The sequence below is a fragment of the Panthera tigris genome, chromosome A3 (genome assembly GCF_018350195.1).
Source record: "Panthera tigris isolate Pti1 chromosome A3, P.tigris_Pti1_mat1.1, whole genome shotgun sequence".
Lineage (NCBI taxonomy): Eukaryota > Metazoa > Chordata > Mammalia > Carnivora > Felidae > Panthera > Panthera tigris.
Window position 1 is genome coordinate 13,807,727 of NC_056662.1, and position 18,739 is coordinate 13,826,465.

The 18,739-nt window shown below is 45.7% G+C and overlaps 1 protein-coding gene across 17 annotated transcripts in view; it reads left to right on the plus strand.

Moving 5' to 3' along the window:
* ZMYND8 (zinc finger MYND-type containing 8) overlaps positions 1–18,739 on the plus strand; it is a 135,328-nt gene that overhangs the window by 59,403 nt on the left and 57,186 nt on the right. For all 17 annotated transcript variants that reach the window (XM_042980239.1, XM_042980240.1, XM_042980237.1 and 14 more), the window contains 6 exons: positions 1,141–1,254; positions 4,419–4,511; positions 5,692–5,779; positions 8,253–8,308; positions 12,322–12,399; positions 13,446–13,561. In XM_042980239.1, the coding sequence (XP_042836173.1) occupies positions 1,141–1,254; positions 4,419–4,511; positions 5,692–5,779; positions 8,253–8,308; positions 12,322–12,399; positions 13,446–13,561 (545 nt within the window). The remainder of the gene's footprint in view (positions 1–1,140; positions 1,255–4,418; positions 4,512–5,691; positions 5,780–8,252; positions 8,309–12,321; positions 12,400–13,445; positions 13,562–18,739) is intronic.

Sequence of the window (18,739 nt, forward strand, 5' to 3'; positions counted from 1 at the left end):
AGTGAATTTGTTCGCCATGGATAGTTACCTGGAAACACACAGCAGTTCAAACAAACAGGTGTTCTGTGTCTAAGATTTCGGGCCACACATTTCTTCCAGGGGTGCATTGGCAGTGCAGTCAACTGGAAAGACTGGCTGTTTCAGGCTCTGGGAGCTAAGCAGTTAGATGCATGCGTCACATACCGTTTTCAGCTTCTGAGCAACTCTTCTGTTGCCCTTTTCCTCGACAACCAACCAGACACATCTGAAAGTTCCTTTTGGAGGATCCAGAGATATAAAGGATGAAAACTAAATCAAGATTAATTGGAGAAAACTTTTCTCAGCTCTCCCTACACAGATGGTTAAAGAGTGTTTCCTGACATCATCAGAATTTGCTATTTTCGTTGTTGTTGCTACATAAGGAGTCTGACTCCGGGATATGGTACCAGATTTACATAGCAGAGTCTGGTTTCAGACATTTCTCTGGGCCTCTTCTTTGATGGGAATTTCCCTTTCAAGATGACATTTATTTCCCATGGAGACAGACAACGAGACCGTGCGCCTTGCGTAGTTTGCCTAGAATGTCCTGAGTGGGTTCACATCCGTGGTGACAGAGAATGAAGCCATATTTATATTTAGTTCACTGCCACCCCTTAGATTGTTTCTACGGAGAAGACTGTCCTTTTTCCATCAGTGATGTCATTGAGTGTCATGCCTCATCGGTTTCCTGAAAGGTAGCCCAGAACCCTCAGGGGATCAAATTAAGTGACTGATTTCATTGTGTACAGAGATACCCTGCAACCATCAGTGGTCTTTCCTTTTCACATCCCCTTCTTGAGAACTCACAACCGTAATCGTGATTTTTCAGGTCCCTGCCTACTTGCATCTTTCTCTGATTAGGTCCTCTTCATGAGTGCAAAACCCTTCCCAGATAAGGTCATCAGTGGATTGATGTGCCTCTTAATTTTTATCTACCGATTCAGTGTATGATCGGGTAGATTGGGGTCCTTCTCAAGTGAAACAACCAACCTTGTTTGGATGGAAAGGATTGTTTTTCTTTTTATATGTGCCTATCGGAACACGTAAAAGGGAGGAAAGGGAACTATGTATGGGGATAGTAACTTTTTTCTAACCAGACGTTTGTGTGATTTTGACTTGTAGAAGATTACAGTAGCAGAATGCATCGAGACTCAGAGTAAAGCCATGACAATGCTCACCATTGAACAGCTCTCCTACCTGCTCAAATTTGCCATTCAGAAAATGAAACAGCCAGGGGTAAGAAGAAAGTTCCTCTTGATACAAGCATAAGTGGGAAATAGTGACTTTTGTTATTTTCTGTTAACATTCTGAGTGGTCTCTGCTTTCCAGACACCTGTGCGAACTCTGGGCCTTCTTAGGTGCCCGGTTCAAATACCTGTAAATTAAATACGAGGTATGACGACGTTCGGTTAATTCTCTCTGGTGAGCACTCTGTGTCCCCAGGGAGTGTAATCGGGAAATGGCATACAGTAGAAAGTTGGTGGGGAATTTAAAATTCTGATTGGTTATGAAGTGAAGCCTCATACCCATACCCCATCAGGTAAGGAGCTTTTGTGTTTCTTCCCTCGGGAATTAGTAAAATTCCATTTCAACCACAGCATGCAGTACAGCCGGTTTATTTAGAGTCAAGGTCTGATGATGGAACCTCCAAGTAAAATGCAACCTGTCAAGAGGTGGAGAATTTGGTTAAATTCCTTCAGTTTTGAAACGGGATTTGATGTACAACCCGTGCCCCTTAAAGGAAATCCAGATGGGAAAGCAGGGGTGCCACATTTAGCCGGCGCGCACTGTTTACCAATGCTTCCCTTCCCCAGAGGCCTGGTCACATCATACACACCCACGGTGGTGTTACTTTTTTTTTTTTTTTTTAATTTTTTTTAATGTTTATTTTTGAGACAGTGCGAGAGACAGGAGTGCAAGCAGTGGAAGGGCAGAGAGAGGGAGACACAGAATCCGAAGCGGGCTCCAGGCTCTGAGCTGTCAGCCCAGAGCCCGACACGGGGCCCCAACTCACGAACCCTGAGATCATGACCTGGGCTGAAGCTGGACGCTTAACTGACTGAGCCACTCAGGCGCCCCTGGTGTTACTTTTCATGTGACCTTTTTCAGGAGGACGGTGGTAAAATGCCTGGTTCTTAAAAATACGTTGTGCCCATATCATCACCATGTTAGGACATTCTACGAACAGACGAATCTAGAGAAACTTGAGAGTAGGGTTTTCCTTTTCTGATTTGCACAAAGGCACCGTATGGGCTAGTCATGACCCTTTGTTAAACTCTCCAGAGTCTGCTTTCTAAGTCAAGTGAATATACGGCCAGGTTGAAACTCAGGGCATTGAGTGTAGCCCCTGTGGCCTCATTTCTTAAAAACAACAACAAACCTCCAAGCTTTTGTTTTGAGATTAGATTCTGAAATTCGATACCATGACAGGAATTCAGAGCGTGCCAATTGGGTGTTGCTAAATTGGGTATCTGTTTGTCTCTTTAACAAAAATCTCTCTCAATGGAAGCAAAAGCCTGGATGGCCTCAGTTTGGAAAGAAAAACAGTTCTTTTTTTTTTTTTTTTTTTTTTTTTTTTTTTTTTTTTTAAACTGTAGAGTCGTTTTTATGTTGAGTGACAAGGAATTACTTCCTGCTTTTTCATAGGCTAAATGATATCTGCTGAGGACTGTTTACAAAAAGAATAGATTCATGTGGACTTCTCAACACTGTAGAATTATAAGCCAAAAAGAAAAATCGAAGAAGGCATTAATTTCTCACATAAATTGTTTGATGTAAAAGCAATCAGAGCAGAAAGTTGCTGATGATATTGAAGCATCTTTTTTAACTTGGAATGGCCAGACACTTTCCTTCTGGGCAAAAGAGGGCTCCCATGACAGCAAATGGTAGCCCTTTCAGATGCCTTGCTTGAGTATCATTTGGTGTTTCATTAAATCTTTTAGATATTGACAGATTGATTTTTAAGAGCTCAAGATTTTATTTTTATTTTTATTTTTTAAAAAATATTTTTATTATTGAGAGGGAGAGAGACAGAGAGTGAGCAGGAGAGGGGCATAGAGAGAGGGAAACACAGGATTCAAAGCAGGTTCCAGGCTCTGAGCTGTCAGCACAGAGCCCGACGAGGGGTTTGACCTTGTGAACTGTGAGATCATGACCTGAGCCGAAGTTGGAAGCTTAACCGACTGAGCCCCCCAGGTGCCCTGGATTTTAATTTTAAATATATATATTTTACTTTTGAGAGAGAGAGAGAGAGAGGGAGCACGCACGTGCATACATGCGTGCATGAGCAGGGGAGAGGCAGAGAGTCCCAAGCAGGCTCTGCACTGTCAGCACAGAGCCCGATGGAGGGTTTGAATTCATGAACCAGTGAGATTGTGACTTGAGCCAAAATTAAGAATCGATGCTCAACTGACTGAGCCATCCAGATGCCCCAAGATTTTACTTTTAAGTCATTTCTACACCCAGTGTGGGGCTCGAACTTAGAACCCCATAGATCAAGAGTCACATACTCCACTGACCAAGCCAGGCAGGCATTTCAAATCTTTTGGATTTTTTTTTTTTAATTAAAAAAAAAATTTTTTTTTTAAATTAAAAAAGGAGGAGGGGGAGGGGCAGAGAGAGAGGGCGACACAGAATGCAGGCTCCAGGCTCTGAGCTGTCAGCACAGAGCCCGACGTGCGGCTTGAGCTCACAGACTGTGAGATCATGACCTGAGCGGAAGTCGGTTGCATAACCGATGGAGCCACCCAGGCGCCCCTCTTTTAGATTTTTAAATATTGGTAACACCACCCATCGACAAACCGGGCCTTGCATTTTGAGCTGGTTCACGTAGGGCTTCAGAGAACATGGATCAATGTGAAAAATGTTGACATGGTCCCTGTGTTGTGGGTAATTTGGCTTCTTAACAGGGGAGCAAAATCTCAGTGTCTGAATTTTCCCCCCAAGTGTAAAATATCTGTTGGCACTTTAGGGGGACTTTATTTACTGTGTCATCCCTAGGTGTGACTAGATTTCACTGACAGTCCGTTTTGCAGGATTTTTACAGGACATTGATAAGCCTTATTCACCATTCACGTTCAAAGTAGCTGATTGTGTGTTCTCTTGTTGATCTTAATAGAAGAGGACAGGACCTGTTAATTTGGGTATATATTGAAAACAAAACAAACCACAAAACCAGAACAGCTCCCATGATGATTGATGACCATTCAGAACTAGAACTTGAACCAGCTTGGTACTCCCTAAGGTCATTCCTGTATGGAAACGCCTAGAACTGTATCCTCTGAAAAGTTGTCTCCATTTGAAAAGTACTTTGTTGCTATTAATACTCTGTCTTCCTCAGTAATGATGGGTTTGTGTGTGTGTGTGTGTGTGTGTGCGCACCTCTTTTCTTTCTTTTATAGACGGATGCATTCCAGAAGCCTGTTCCATTGGAACAGCATCCCGACTACGCAGAATACATCTTCCATCCTATGGATCTTTGTACATTGGAAAAGGTTGGCCTTCATCAAAGAACCTCACCGTTGTAGCCCCGAATTATCGAGATGCCTAACGACCCTTCCTCACTTCCTGTGCCCCATCTCAAGTTAGATGGTTTCTCTACCTTTCCCCTGCGCCATTTTTATTTGGATGGAAGAACCATTGATCCCATAACTTCTGTAACATTCTTCCAAGGATTGCAGTGGAGTGCCGGATGCTACTGATCAGCTCCAAATGTTACTTCTGCTGGTGATTGCAGCTTTATACCTGAAAAAGTCACACTTCTACGAATTAGTGATTTGCTTGATTTGAGGCCTGCTTACTCCTCTCTCTCTCAGAGGTGCTAATGAGGGCAGAAGGAAGGAGAAAAGAGAAAATGAAGTGTTTGGAAAACCTTCAGATTGCTGATAAAGACGTGACTCCCTAGAACTTACTCTACTGATACGGATATGTCTTTAATGCCTGAAGATGTTTTTTAAGAGTTCAGGCTAGAGTTCCATGCCGAAAATTGTTCTTGGAACACTTTAGATATGCACATCACTCTGGTGCTGATTTTCAAATTTTTGGCCCCAAAATATGGATAAAGAAAAGCATGGATCCGGAGAAAACATTGTATTGTTTTTATTGCTGACCACTAAATGCTTAGTCAAACCTGTTTTGGAAAGTTGCACACACCCTTATGGTATTTAGAAAAAGAAGGCATTAAAAAAAGACAGGGTTGGAATCCTAGCTCCATAAATTAGTAGCTTTGGAGCTTTGAATCAGTTCCTTAATATCACCATACCTTAGTATCCCTGTATGTAAAATTGGGATGATATCAAATGTGTCATTAAGTTCTCCCATCACAAGGCTCACGTGAGACTATTATAATTAATCATAAACATATAAACATATATAAAATATCCTGGTTCATTGGAAAGGGCTGCTGGATAAATGACAGTTGCTTATATAAGAGGCCAAAATTCAAGTTACTGTGATGAATTCGGTGACTTCCTTTTTATAGGATTATAGATCTCAAATATGATAGCATCTTGGGAGATGGGTAAACGCATTCGTTAATTTGGCAAATGACTGCGAAGGAAATAATGCGCGGGGGAGAGGAGAAGGGAAAAAAAATGATGTGGGGACGCAGGTGTTAATTGGCTGCAGCTTGTATAGACCCGTGGGTTATTATACTCCTTGGCTTTTTCTCCCCAGAATGCTAAAAAGAAAATGTATGGCTGTACAGAAGCTTTCCTGGCCGACGCAAAGTGGATTTTGCACAACTGCATCATTTATAATGGAGGTGAGTGGCTCAGACGGCTCCTACAGAAGAGCGTGTCATGCCCGCTCTCCCACCTTTCCAGAAAAATCTTGCTTTTTTTTCCTCGTGTGCCAGGGCCAGTCACTGAGAACGTTTGTGTACAGATTGCTGATGTTTATCAGTAGGGGATGGTGGGGACTCTGCATTTTAAGATAATGAGTTGATAATCCACTTCCCCTGTACCAGCAAATCCACCTTCCTCCGTGTTTTCTGTCCTCATAGATTAGTTTTACATAGTCAAGAATTTTATATAAATGGAGTCCTAGTGCATTCTTCTGTGTCTGGATAATTTCATGCAGTGTAGCTTTTTTTGGGGGGGCGGGGTGGCTAGAGCATGTTTGTCTCAGTGGTTTTGTTCCTTTTTATTGCTGTGAGTGGTTTTTCGTGGTATCCACCTACAATTTATCGATCCATTCCCTTTGTCGATACTGAAGGATATTGGAGTTGTTTTCCGCTTTGGGCTGTTAGGAATAAAACCGCTGCGAAGATTCTTGTACAAGTCTTTGTGTGGATACACATTTTCATTTCTCATGGGTAAATATCTAGGTGTGGTAGGGCTGCTCCGTAGGTTTATATTTCCGTTTACGAGGCATTTTGGCAAACTTTCTGCAGAGCGATTGTATCCTTTTACCCTCTTTTAGCCACGTGTGGGAGAGTCTTAGTTGTTCCCCATTTCCAGCACTTGGTATTGTCTGTCTTTTTAAGTTTAGCCATTCTTGAAGGTATGAGCGGTTACGGTGGTGGTCATTTGCCTTTCCCTTATGACTAAAGGTATCGTGTTCCTTTTCATGTGTTTATTAGTCATCTGTATATCTTTTTTGGTAAAATACGTATTCAGATCTTTGGCCAATTTCAAAAACTGGGTGGTCTGTGTTTTTATTATTGCATTTTAGGAGGTCTTTGTGTTCTGGATAAAGGTGTGTCAGTTGCATTTTTGTGGATTGAATCTTCTGGACAGAATGGAAGAGAATTTCCATTAAAATCTCCTCTCGTGGCACCCTTCATGTTGCCCTACCTTCTCCCACAGTCCTCTCTGTCTACCCTCTGGCCACGTAGAGCTCTCCGTGTCCTGCCCCTTTCTGTTCCTCTTGTTCTCTGCTAGAACACTGCCTTGATGACTTCCTCATGTCCTTCAGTGTCAGCCTGTCAGTTCTCTGAGGTGCCTTCCCTTGTGACCCAGAAGGTGCTGTTGTTAGGAGATCTCACAGGACCTGTACTTCTCCATGGTAGCGTTTATCACACTTCCTGGATGGTGCTATTTTTATTCGTTTCAGTTCCTCACCAGGATGTAAGATTCTCTCTCTCTCTCTCTCTCTCTCTCTCTCTTTTTTTTTTTTTTTAAGGATGTAAGATCTTTAAGAGCAGAAGCCCTGCCTTCTTCCTGTATAGTCCTAGTGTAGATGGTTAGCTCATGTGTAAGGGAAGATGTATGAGTGGGTGGATGTCTGTTAAAAGCACGTGTTTTACATTATTAGCTCAGGAGCAGGGCCAGACGTGTGGGGAGGGGAGAAAGAGGCTAAGGGGCACTTGGTTGAAAATCTGTGTAAAGATTATTAACTCAAATATATAGAAAGGCTGGGTAAGATCGTGTAAACAAGTGGATGAGATTAGGTGGCAGAAAAATAGCACAAGCCAGGTTGGCCATTGGCCAAGCAGAGAGTAGAGACTAGAGAATGGGAACTCCTTTCTGGTCTGAGGGGGTCACCACTGGACAGAGTTATCAGATCTTGTGAGTTTTTAAAGCAAGCCAGAAATCGAGGAGTGTGTGTGTGTGACATCTTTTTGTCAACAAGTTTATGTTTTCTGAAAACACCATAATGTTTGAAGAAAGCACAGTTTGTTTGTTTGTTTGTTTGTTTTTTGCCATCCTGTCTTCTGGTTTAGCAAAGGTGAGGGATCTAGAGTTAGATCTGGGGCAGATTTTCAACTCATTAGCCAAGTAGTCCCGTGTAAACAACGACTCCTGAGCCTTGACATACTTATTAATGAAATGGGAACGTTCATACCTGCTTCCTGATAAGGCTTCTTGAGTTAATAAGAAAATGTATTTTGAGGCACGAGACGTAGCAGAGCTACTCATTTAATTATTTTCTCTCCTCTGTTGCCCTTCATGGGCTGGAGTCTGGAACAATGGGTGAATAAGGCTCCTTTCCACTAATTGGAGCCTTTTGAATAGAAAAGCATCTTCCAAATGTTCATCTGTGAACTGTAGGAATCCCACACAAATTGCTCAGTTTCAGAGAGAACATTGAGGCACCAAAGACTGGTCAGTGTTTCTGGGAAAAGTCACATAAGTTAAACTGATATTAGGATCCAGAATCCTGTGTTTTAGCCTTTAAAAGCTTAATCCTGGGGAAAAGCAAGTTGAAAGGTTGTTAGGGGAAGTGTACTCCCAAAGCCGTGTGTTACAAACGTGTTTCCATTTGAATTAATCATTATTTTCTTATTCCCTTAGGAAATCACAAATTGACCCAGATAGCGAAAGTAGTCATCAAAATCTGTGAGCATGAGGTATGTGTTTCTCACTGTCCTGTTTTAAATGCACCCAGAGTGAGGGGCTGGCGTGGCTGATTTCCATTTGCAGAATCTCTTAGTGGGTAACGGTAGCTGTTTTGGAATTTGTTGAGGCATAGACGGTGCCCCGTAAAAGTGACGAAGAGGGGATCACCCCCGCCCCATATGCCGGAAATCAACGCTATCTTAGCCGTGATCTTCAAGAGGTGCAAATGACCTTTTATTATTCAGGCTTGCGTCATGGTCAGGAACGAGGCATCTTGAGTTTTCTTGGTTGTGTAGATGGGGCTCTTAATTTCTTCACCCCATAGTCCGAGGCGTTGGGCCAGGCCCCTTTTAGTCTTCTTGTGGAAGATGTTTGGGTTTTAATGGTATTTGGGGGAAAGGTTTTGACTGTTTCTCAGGGAGTGGCCTGCAGAGTCCTAGAAGTCAGTTCCTCTTAGAAATACCCATGGTTTTGATGGTGCGGAAGAAGTGAACCTCCTGGGCCTACCCTGAGGCCCCAGTGGTTGTGGGATAGTCAGGGAGCAGAATTTATTAGACCCCAGTGTAAGAGTTGAGAAACCGAGCTATAGCAGATTTCAGCCTCTTGTGCACTTCACTCATTCATTCATTTGTAAGGGAAACATTTGGATACCTTAGGATACTGCCATTTTTGCATATCTTTATTAAATTTTTAAATTTTTATTTAATTTTGAGAGATAGAGACAAAGCACGAGTTGTGGAGAGGCAGAGAGAGAAAGAGAGGGAGACACAGAATCTGAGGCAGGCTCCAGGCTCTAGGCTCTGAGCTGTCGGCAAAGAGCCTGATGTGGGGCTTGAACCCATAGGCTGTGAGATCATGACCCAAGCCGAAGTTGTACACTTAACCAACTGAGCCACCCAGGTGCCCCTTACTTATTACAATTTTTTAAAATGTATTTTTGAGAGAGAGAGCAAGCAAGCATGAGTGGGGGAGGGGCAGAGGAAGAGGGAGACACAGAATTTGTTCCAGGCTCTGAGCTGTGAACACAGAGCCCAATGTGGGGCTTGAACTAATGGACAGTGAAATTATAACCTGAGTTGAAGTCGAGGCTTGACCAGCTGAACCACCCAGGCACCCTTCTACCTATATATATTTTTATTATTTAAAAAAAAATTTTTTTTTTAATGTTGATTTATTTTTGAGGGAGAGAGAGAGGGAGAGACAGAGCACATGTTGGGAGGGGCAGAGAGAGAAGGAGACAGAATCCAAAGCAAGCTCCAGGCTCTGAGCTGTCAGCACAGAGCCTGATGTGGGGCTCGAACTCACGAACTGCGGGATCATGACCTGAGCTGAAGTCGGACGCTTAACCGACTGAGCCACCCAGGTGCCCTACATATTTTTTTTAATTAGAAAAAAATTTATTTATTTTGAGGGAGAGAGTGATTGTTCACGGAAGGGGCAGAGAGAGGGGGAGGTAGAGAATCCCAAGCGGGCTCCATACCATCAAGGTGCGGAACCAGATGTGCGGCTTGAACTCCCGAACCACCAGGTCATGATCTGAGCCGAAATCAAGAGTCGGTTGTCTAACCGGCTGAGCCACCCAGGCGCCCCTTTTTCTAAATGTTTTTATAGAGAGAGTTTTATAATCAACGTTTTCACTTAAGAGTGTTTTCCCAGATAGTTAAATACACAGGAAGAACAGAATTTTTCATGGCTTTTACGATGATTTTCTTAGTATAATTGTTACGAAGGCATCTACGAGGTCTGAGACTATACACATAGCAAAGGCTTCATGTAGGTATTTCCTGATTGATTTCTAGAAAAGTTGTAGCAACATGTATAACAACCTGGGTAGTTTTTCTGTGTCCTTTCCAGTTTTGGAAGTTATAATTCAAAAAATACGTGTATCTATGTTTTCCCTGCAAGATGGCATCTCACTGTGATTTTGGTTTGCATGGTTGTTGTTTTTCTTTTTACACGTTTATTTTTGATAGAGACAGAGCACAGGTGGGGGAGGGGCAGTGAGAGAAGGAGACACAGAATCCGAAGCGGGCTCCAGGCTCCAAGCTGTCAGCACAGAGCCCGACGTGGGGCTTGAACTCACAAACCGTGAGATCATGACCTGAACTGAAGTCGGACACTTAACCGACTGAGCCACCCAGGACCCCCCCCCCCCCACTTTTTTTTAAAGATTTTATTTATTTTTGAGAGAGACAGAGTGTGAATAGAGGAGGGGCAGAAAGAGCGGGAGACACAGAATCTGAAGCAGGCTCTGGGGTCTAACCTGTCAACACAGAGCCTGACACAGGGCTTGAACCCACAAACTGCGAGATCATGACCTGAGCCGAAGTCAGACACTTAATTGATTGAGCCACCCAGGTGCCCTTGGTTTGCACGTTTCTGATGACAAGTGATGATATACTGTTTCTGATATGTTCATTGTTGGTTTAGAGTTTTGTATGAGTGAGTTGTCCAGCTGCTTTCCCCTTGGGGATTCCTTTGTTTTGCTGGATTTGGGAGCTAAAGCCTACGTGTTTAATCAGTGGGTTACCCCCAGGTGGAATTTACTGGACGCAGGTACTCTGTGCCTGGCATTTCTAAATCTACCTGTTGGCAATACATTGCCGCTGTGTGGGCTTCGATGCCAGGGCTGCCCTGGACCTTATGTTACCACTTTGTTCTTGCCAGTACCTTCAGAATAGCCCATAAGTAGAGTGAGTAGGAACAGGAAATATATGCCACCACTTTCTTTCTTACTTACTTATTCTTTTGCTCCTTTATTCAGTCATTTATCCATTGACCTTTGAGTTAGTCAATTATATTTATAAAATTATTATTTAGTAGTATATTGAGCAACTGCTGAGTATCTGACACCTTACATGATGCAGAGATAAAGAGAAAAACAAGTCTTTTGATGATGGGAAGAGAATAGGAACGAACAGGGCAATGACAGGTGAAACACGTCAGCTCTGGAGCACGTCTGCCTGGGTTCAAATCCTGGTCCTGCCCCTTTGCTGCAGAGAACCTTGGGCGGGTTTCTTGACTTTCTGGGATTTCATTTTTTCCATCCGTAATATGGGGGAAAGAGCAGGCCTGCCTCTGGAGGATGTAAAGAATGAATGAATTAGTACCTGTAGAACACTTTGATGATCCCAGCGTGGATCTCTGATAAATGTTAACCAGTGTATTGATCACTGTGTCACCTAACACGTTTTCCATTTATCTCCTGTAATCGTTGTCTATTTGGTAGGTATTGCTCACATGACCTATTCTGTAGATGAGAACATGGAGGCACAGACAAGATAAGCAACTGTTCCTAAGGTTATAGAGCTAGTAAATGGTGGAGGCTGAATTGAGATCCAAGAAAGGGGCTTGTGGGTTCTAAGTCGTACTTAGGTCCCCTAGAGGAATGTATTTTTTCACAGAGAAGGACAGTCGGTCAATTACATAATTTTTAGATTGTGGTCCATTTAGACAAAATACCACCTGCCCTGGATGATGTGACCAGAGCTGGGTGGGAATTGAGCACAGCGAGCAGAAGCCGGGGTAGCTGGAGGTGTTGGGGGAGCTCAGACAGGTCGGCCTAGGCCTGGTCACACTCGGTGTTGAAGGAGCTGATCTGGAGTTTAGATTTATTTCCTTGTTAGTTTCTCAGCCTTGTACTACTGGCATTTACTCTGGAGAATTCTTTGTTCCGGGGACCGTCCTGTACCTCCTAGATTCCATTTGCAACAGCCAACCGTCAGATGTACAAGGTGTGGACGATGAGCAAGATGGGTCTGGCCGCTGTGTCTTGGGGGCTGGACCGCAGTGGCAACCAGAGCGGGAAGCTGGTCCAGATGTGGTCCAGAGACGGGTGGTGGTGGCTCGGGCTGGGTTGGATCTCGGGGGTTGGTGAGAGGTGATTGGATTCTTCTCCGAGGTGTTCCCCACCAAGGGACTTGGTGTAGCTAATCTTAACTGCTAATATCCTCTCGCATTCCTTGAGCGTCTCCAGATGTGAGGCCCCTTGCGTGACACATCCTAACATATTTTTGTTTTACAGATGAATGAAATTGAAGTATGTCCAGAGTGTTACCTAGCTGCTTGCCAGAAACGAGATAACTGGTTCTGTGAGCCTTGTGTGAGTTGTATTTCCTTTCCTTACTTCATTTTCAGAACTCATGCCTTAGAGGACTACCCAAGGCCCCCTTTTCTGGGTGGCTTATTTGATGAAACTTTGGGAGAAGATTTTAAATAACTTTTTTTTTTTTTTTTTTAACCAATAAAGTAATGGCAGAGTGAAAGTAATCCAGGTGGAATAAACATCTGGGGCTGAAAATCCATGTGCCAGAGGGAGCACTGTGATTTCCTGGGTTTATTAACCGCGGGCAGACTGCAGGCTAGAGAGCAAAATGGGGCTCATTAGGGAGAAGGCAGTGAGGTAGTGAGAGTCATAATGAAGTGTGTTCTTTGATGAACCTGTTTTGAGAGAATTGGAAGTATGCCTCTGGATTGGCTCTATGGTGTTTCCCAAGTGGGCGGTTTGGGGTGGGGAGATGGGAAGAGATAAATCACCCTGTTTTCTTCATCCATCTGTATTTTCCAAACCAGTGTTCTGCAGAGAGAAGGGTGTTCCCGGGGTGGGCTGGTGGGTGAGTGGAGGTAGGGCTGGAGTTTACTGGGGGGTGAGATTGGGCAAGTAACGTGGAAAAGTGAAACATAGTTTACGTCTCTTCCTGCCTTTGGAGATGAAGCCCCTGAAGAGTTGCAGCCCTCAAGAGAGAACAAAGGGGGCTCATACTGCCCTTATTAAATGCTGGATACAATGCCCATTTAATCCTCCGGCTTAACAGAGGGTGTAGGCATCGCTGTCTCCATGTCGCAGGGAGAGGTGGACACTCTTGCTCACGGCCACCTAGGTTAAGGGCGGTGTGTTCAAGCCAGTGTTCCAGCCTCATTCCGTCTGTGGTTCGTTCTTCCCTGTTTTCTCCGTTCACCCCAGAACCAGCTTCTCCCGGGCCTCCTGGCCTCATGCCCTCCCAGGGAAGCCCATTTGGGAGACCCTGCGTGGAGCTGCTCCTGTTCAGCTGGTGGCCTGGCTGTCTCTGCACATACGGCAAGCTTTGTATATGGCGCGTCTTGCTGTCCAATACGTACAAACTCTGGATTTTGTTTTTCTTTTCCCAGAGCAATCCACATCCTTTGGTCTGGGCGAAACTGAAGGGGTTTCCGTTCTGGCCTGCAAAAGCTCTGAGGGATAAAGATGGACAGGTTGATGCTCGTTTCTTTGGACAACATGACAGGTGGGAGTCAAAACTGGCTGCAAATGTACAGCTTTAACTGAACCTTCGATAACTGTGACGCAAGCAGGGGGCGGAGGTATTATCGTGTCGTTTATTGTCGCGACACCAACCAGTGATCTTGTAGTTAAAAATACTGCCCTGTGCTGCGTTCCGGCTGATAATGTGTGTGGGCTTCGTTTTTTTCAGGTATGTGAAGAGAACAATCATGCTTTCGTAGTTGCGTTGATGAAGCTGGCACCAGAATAGTTTCCGTGGCTATTTTAAGTGGTGCTGTTCTTTTTAAATTTCGTGGAGTAAATTGAACCACCGCACAAATTGCTTTTCAAAATAATGCTTTCAGGGATCAGAAGTATTTCCACAGATTGCCAGTAAATGAATCTCTTATCATTGTGCTGGGTGGTTCTCTCTCCTGTTGCCTTTTTCTCTTAAGCCAAATAGGACATTATAAGAGGTGGCTGTTTTAACAGGTGGTAGCCCTCCCCCCGCCCAGCGTTTTCTGCCCTCCCCTCTCCCTCGCTCGCAGGGAAGTGAATTGTTCTAGCTCTTAGCAGTCTCCTATCCTATGGGCTTGAGAACAGCAGGTAGACCCAGATGAGCAGCAGTTAATATCCTATTTCTCTTTTAGCAAGTTATGTGAGGATCAGATGAGGCAAAACCCTTTCCAGGCGGCTACCAAGCGGTTTGAAGAAGTGTTTGAGTGTGTTGGGGGAGAAGACTTAAAACTCTGGGGGCGCCTGGGTGGCTCAGTCGTTCAAGCGTCTGACTCTTGATTTCAGCTCAGGTCATGATCTCATAGTCCGTGAGTTCGAGTCTTGCATTGGCTCTGTGCTGCCAGCATGGAGCCTGCTTGTGATCTCTGTCTCCCTCTCTTTGCCCTTCCCCAGCTCGCGGTCTCTCTCAAAATAAATAACCTTAAAAAAGATGTATCCTAAAAATTATACACACCGATAGAATATACAGAAAGTACGGTTTATAATATCAAACACCCGAGTCAGAGCTGTTACTCTGTTCACTTTGCTTGTTGCCTTGCAAATAAAGACAGAAGAGTGATTGGTAATCTGCGAAATCATTTACTAGGAATCCTTTGTCTGGAGGCAAAGTGGAAATTAGCTGGGATGGTCCTGGGTTTGATAGGAAGTCTTTTGCTCTATTTGATTTTGGACACTTTGCTGGAAATCTTTGGTGCTGCCGTGGGTCAGGCCACGTGCTGGATGCTGGGGATACGGGAGTGAGCAGGACATCGTCCCTGCCCACCTGAAGGCTGGCATCCTAGTGGGAAAGACACCCAAGTAAATACCCAAGTAAACACACAGGCAAGGTGATCTCAGGGCGGGGGCTTAGAGAAGATCAGGGTGGAGGGACAGAGCCAGCCTGCTGTTTCTTGGGGAGAGCTGGGACACAGTGTGGTTTGGACAGGAGAGGGGAGGAGAGGATGGTAAGTGATGGGTGGGGAAGGGCGCAGGGTCTGGATCACACGGGCTGTGGTCAGATTCTGCCTTTGCTTTGAAGGGCAAGAAGAATTCGTGTCAGGCTGTACATCATTGTAGCATGGCAAGAGTTAACCATCTTGATGCTTCGGGATTATTCTCGTTCTGTAATATAACCCAGTGTGGATATACTGGGGATATAGGTGGGTGGGGGAGATCCGTGCCTGCCGCCATGTACCAGATACGTCCCAGACTCTTAAGAGTCTTGGATTCTGTTCTTAGCTGAGCCCACTCTGCATGGACGTCTTACTCCTGCCTGTCAGTTCTGGACGGTCTTGGGGGGCATGAGCTCTGTCAGCCCTGTTCCAGAGGCCATTTCCCCAGAACTGGATGGTGTAGGTTGGTTCTGGGTGGGAGCTGTCGTGGAAGCTGGGCCCCTGCATTGGTGAAAAAAGCCAGCGGCCCATGTCTGATGCCCACGATGTTTGTCTAACCCCCTCTGTCTTTTGTTCCCTCAGAGGGAATGTGCCCAGCTGTTGGCTCGTTTTGGGTGTGGGGAGCCCCTTACGGGGAGCGATTAAGGGCACTCCATGGGGATGGGTTAGGGGGTGCAGGAATGAAGTCACTGAGAGCTTGGGGGAAACCTGAAAGGAGGAGCGTCCCTTCCTCCCAGGAGATGTTCTTTTTATTTTTATTTTATTTTATTTTTTTTAATGTTTTATTTATTTTTGAGACAGAGAGGGACAGAGCACGAGCAGGGGAGGGGCAGAGAGAGAGGGAGACACAGAATCCGAGGCAGGCTCCAGGCTCTGAGCTGTCAGCACAGAGCCCGACACGGGGCTCGAACTCACAAGCCGTGAGATCATGGCCTGAGCCAAAGTCAGACGCTCAACCGACTGAGCCACCCAGGCGCCCCTAGGAGATGTTCTTAAAGCAGAACTGGCCACACCCAGCAGCCCAGCGCGGAGGCTAAAGAGAATGGATAGGCTCTTTCTCCGGGAGCAGCTTTGGGGCTGTGGAGCAAAACAGCAGCCTGGTCCTGTGCAAGCAAAGTAGGTCAGGAGAACAGAGTAAGAAATGTCACAGCCCGTCACGTGTTCATCGTTAAGTTAATAAATACTGGAGCAGGTCCCGGGAGGCTTTTGTACAGATCAAGGCATGTTCGGAATAGTCTCTTAGCGTGCTTTTTTTGTCCCTTAAGAATGTTTGCCTTCTTGGGATTTGATTTCACAGACAGACACACACACACACGCACACGCACACACACACACACACACACACTCACACTCACACTCACGATACTGTACAAAAATCCAGGAGATATCTTATGAAACGCGCAAGAGCGAGCTGGCACGAATTGAGTGCCTTCTATGCACCAGGCACTGTTTCACGTTCCTTTTGCAGCTGCGGATTTATTCCCATTTGACTGAGAAGAAACCTTGAGGCCCCAAGTAGGGTGTAGCTCAGGCCTGTGACTCTGTGGCCTCTCAGGACATTGACCCCAGAGGCTTTCTTTTGTGAAGCAGATCAAGTTTCCCTTCAACTGTGTCCTGGGCCTGCTTTAAGGAAAAGAAACCAGGTCCTGAAATCACTGGCAGGTACCTTCATTGAAGGTGCTTGAGACCTTGGCAGGAGACAGTTAAGGCCCTGACCCCAGATAGAAGGCGGGCGGGAGGGGACACAGTGACAGTGGCCCGCGGCCAGCTGGCTGGTGATCTCCTGGTGCTGCGGGGACTGGTCTAGGTGCATTTCATTTGCTCCCCTTGACCCCGTCTCGGGAAGGGCTCAGCCTCCATTTTATCGATGACAGAGCGGAGGCCAGCTCAGGGAAAGGGAAGTCATTTGTCCAGGAGTGGCGGGGGGACCCCGGCTGTTCCTCAGAGCTGTCCTGTCTCGTCCAGACTCCTGCTCCCCCAGTTGTAACGGCCGCGGACTCTCACCCAGGGGGCATCTGTCTCCTGCCCTGCCTCGTTCTTGCAGTTCCTCAGGTCTCTGCAGGATGACAGCAGCTAGTTGGGGTGATGAGAAGCTGGTAATTTACAGCACGTTGAGAGAGCAGTTAGATATTTTTGGGGTGTTTGGTTTTAGTTTGTGTCACGACCTAGTTATCACCATGAGTTGCAAACCTCCATCCTCTGCCCTGAATTTCACCCCATGCACACGCTTTTATTTCTCCGGGCCGTTTTCTCTTCAAAATAGGAACGAGATTCCAGCTGTTAAAACGTGGGTAGAATGTAATCTAAGTAGTCCATATTTTTTGCTTCTCTTTCAAATGCTGGAAGACTCGCCAGTGTGGGGGTCAGATTCCTGCACGGGCACTTGTGACGCTCCCATGTAGACGGTGCTTGCGTTGGACTGGCTGTGGCATTTCTACCTCCCCACAGCCCACTTGGCTCCCATCACTCTGTGTCTGGCTTGACTTTATGGTCTTTGAAATCCAAAAGGCCTCCTTGGGAATGTTCATTCCCGCCGGATTCCCAGCTATACATACGGGATGGAGGCTGGGGAATCGAATGTCACATGGTCCGCCTCCTGTCCAAACCCCGGAGCAGTGGTAGGCTATACTGCCCTCTCCTGCCTGCATCCGCTCGGTCACTAATCCCAGAAAAGCAGCTCATGGCCTCGTGAGGTCTCTGCAAAGCATGCTGGGATGTGGGCGGTTGGAGGCAGGCAGGCAGGCAGGCAGAACCAGCCGAGAATGGGGGGTGGAGGCTGTCCTTTGGTTAGTTTCCACATGAATTCTCTCACATCGAAGCCATGCACCCCCTTTCAGGTTTACGGTTTTCCGGTGTTTCCGTCTAGTGCCTCGTAGAACCCCAGTTTTACGAGAGATATGAAAACTGTGTGTGAACGCAGAGGAGTGGGCTTCGGGACCAGTTCTTTCTTTGGAGGTGCAGTCCTGGAAGCAGTGATGATTCCTTACTCTCTACTCACCCAGAGCCAAGAGGGGATGTATTATTCTTCTAATGGATTAAAATGACTAAGTCTATGAGCTTTTTAATGTTTTAGTGAAGATCGCTGTTCACATTCTGTCATAAGAACATGTCGTAAGAACATGTGTATTAAGTGTGAACGGCTAATCATGTGTTAACCATCCAAACCAAGTCATTTAAAACGTTTTTTGGCGGGGGGCACCTGGGTGGCTCAGTTGGTTAAGCCTCTGACTCTTCATTTCAGCTTAGGTCATGATCTCACGGTTCATACGTTGGAGCTCTGCATTGGGCCCCGTGCTGACATTGTGGGGCCTGCTTGGGATTCTGCCTCTGCCTCTCTCTTTGCCTCTCCCTCCTCTTCTTGTGCTCTTTCTTTCTGTCTCAAAAGAGAGAAATTAAAAAAAAAAAAATTCTGTTTTGAGAGAGAACAAGTGAATGAGCGGGGGAGGGGCAGAGGGAGAGGGAGAGAGAGAATCATAAGCAGGCTCCACAGTCAGCATGGACCTCAACATGGGGCTCGATCCTATGACCTTGGGATCATGACCTGAGTTGAAATCAAGAGTCAGATGCTCAACCGATTGAGCCACCCAGGAGCCCCCAAACCAAGTCTTATGTATGTATGTATGTACGTATGTTTATTTGAGAGAGGGAGAGAGAGAGAGAGAGAGAGAGAGACAGACAGACACACACAGAGCATGAGCAGGGCAGGGGCAGAGAGAGAAAGAGGGAGACACACAATCCAAAGCAGGCTCCAGGCTCTGAACTGTCAGCACAGGGCCCAAAGCAGGGCCCAAACCCACAAAGTACGAGATCATGAG